Source organism: Perkinsus marinus (assembly GCF_000006405.1).
Source record: "Perkinsus marinus ATCC 50983 genomic scaffold scf_1104296944200, whole genome shotgun sequence".
Classification (NCBI taxonomy): Eukaryota; Perkinsozoa; order Perkinsida; family Perkinsidae; genus Perkinsus; species Perkinsus marinus.
In genome coordinates this window covers 81,044-83,446 of record NW_003211511.1, presented here as the reverse complement: position 1 = coordinate 83,446, position 2,403 = coordinate 81,044, and the positions used below count along the sequence as shown (strand labels likewise).

General features: G+C 48.6%; 1 protein-coding gene across 1 annotated transcript; it reads left to right on the top strand.

The window, feature by feature from the left end:
- Positions 1–162: 162 nt before the first annotated feature.
- On the top strand, positions 163–750 carry Pmar_PMAR002440 (hypothetical protein; the record flags this gene model as incomplete). Its single annotated transcript, XM_002780687.1, has 1 exon — positions 163–750. One exon carries the CDS (start codon positions 163–165, stop codon positions 748–750), a length of 588 nt encoding a protein of 195 aa, XP_002780733.1.
- Positions 751–2,403: the final 1,653 nt, after the last annotated feature.

Genomic DNA, 2,403 nt, shown 5'->3' with positions numbered 1-2,403 from the left:
GGTCTCGGGTGGAAATGCAAAAGAAACTGTCGAGACTTCTGTCGAGACGAGTTTCAAAATCATCTAGGGAAGACCAGTCGTCTGTTCTGGTGTAAATGCCCTGTGAACGGCAGTTTTGGTCGAATCGTCGATCCCCCTTGTTCCGAAGGAGAGTCCCTTATAATGGGTAAATGCTACAAGACATGTCCGGCTGGTATGCGGCCTAGCCTCATCCCAGGCAGATGCTCTACCGATTGCTCCCATAACACCAACGGTTTGGTAAAGACGTGCGGTCTCGGTTGTTCGCGATCGGCGTTCGAGTGCGGCACTGCAATAGGCGCCATGGTGGCTTTCGTGGGGGCTTCAGTACTTGGAGCCTCTGCTGAGCTCGCACCACCCCTGGCCTCTAGCATCTTGCTGGGCTTGTCGAAAATGATCGCCTTAGTAGCTGAGGTTATTCAAGGCCTCTCTAGTGAGATAAAGAACCTACTACGAGGTCGAGGGCTGAACGTGGGCCGCTTGGTCATGATGGGCGCTATGATGTTCACATACTTCACTGAGATGGATGCCAATCCTGACACGTTGTTGAAGGGCGCACTGCCGTACTCGGAGTCGATCCAGGGTATAATTAACCTGGCTAATCAACCGAGGTCAGAGCGTGTCAAGGCCGGTATTGAAAACCTGATGGGAGTTATTCAAGAGAAATTTAGTGCTGTGAGCGGCAGCATCGTGAACATCTTTGCGGCTTTCTCCCAACCTCAATGTACATAAAAGCACTGTGAGTGTCCATATACACTGTTCATGTGTTTATGTTCATGTTGTGACAAAACGGCTAGTGTTGGTCTTTCTAGTGTTCGATGGGAGCAATGCATGGGAAGCCATAAATTCAGTTCGATACGGTGTGCGCTGGCATATAGCTGTTAAGATACTTCAACCTATCACAAATCATTGTCCAGTAATATCCTCTGTGTATGAAAGATATGAATAACGCACACAGAATGTATAGAAATGAGGGATAGGATATTTATAACATAGACATTGTTAATATCTTAAACACCCATCAAGCTGTTCAATGTAGCGGTTTGGATGTAAACCCGAAGGTGGCAAGTCGCAGCATTACTATGGCGGATATTCTACTGTAAATCATTATCATCTCCCTATCAGCCCAACCACGTCTGAACTTTTGCAATTTACCCTCAGTTACGACCGCATGGTCTCGATCGCTCTTACGACAGTTACTAGTTCTCGCTCGCTATATCAATTTAGCATCAACCCCTTTCGACTACAGAATGCTGATTATTGAGCTATCGGTGAACTCGCAAGCAACACAATTTCCGTGAACCAGACGAGAAGAAACATACCAGGCGATTTACTTCATACTTTCAGCACGACAAAATCCAAAACGACAACACATAATGAGGAATAGCTCAGTAAAAGAACTTCAACATAGGCAGGGAATATAGATAGTAGTTCACAGGCGATAATGCCTTATGTCACGGGCAGGGGTAGGCAGTGCCGCTGCAGCCAGGGGAAGCCTCATAGCACAGCCCATTAGTAGGACTCTGCAGAAGACCGAAACAAACGGGAATGTCGAGCCAAGTCTTGCAGAAAGACTTCCACTGACTTGCGGAACAATCAGGGACGGAGTCACAAGCAGAGGAGCAGCTGTCGAACGACGTTATCGCGGCACCGCATGGGACGACCTCACTCGAGGCAGCCGAACCCAAGTTATGACATATATTGTCATCACCACAGTAGCTGAAAACGCAGTCGAGAGATGCGTCACAAAGAGCTTGGCAATAACCACCATCGACAGCTTGGAGTTTCTCAGCGATGATGAGGGCAGAGCCGCCGACGGTTTGACGAATAATTGAGGAGGTCAGAATGGCGAGAATCGCAACGGCAAGCATAATTCACAATTAAAACCTTTCAAGCCTACCATAAGCAAATAGTCGGCATCTCGAACACGTTAGATGCCGTGTAGTACGAAACTACAAGGACGAACATAAGAAATGAAACTGCCACATTGTCCCATCTGCACAAAGGCGAGCGATAGTGGAAGTCGTCTATCTACTCTGTGCGGATTGGATGTACTCTTCCGCTGTCAACTGGTGACCGAACGTGACGCTGGAGTAACGCTCACTTGTTTGGATATATCCATGCTGTCCTGTGCCGATCAAGTGCTTGGTTCACAGAGACTGGAAATCTATCTGCCCTCTCGACAGGGCGCGTACGCACACCGAGTCCATCCGCGGTGGAAGCTCCATACAGGAAATCCTTCCCGACGAGTTAGTCCGAAACTGATATGGCGGGCGCGCATGAGAATATCCAAAACTGCCACGCTCGGGACGCTTGGGATTTTCTCAAGCCAGGGATGAGTCATGGGCAGCCCAACTGCAGAGATAGGTCACATGTGAGCTAGAC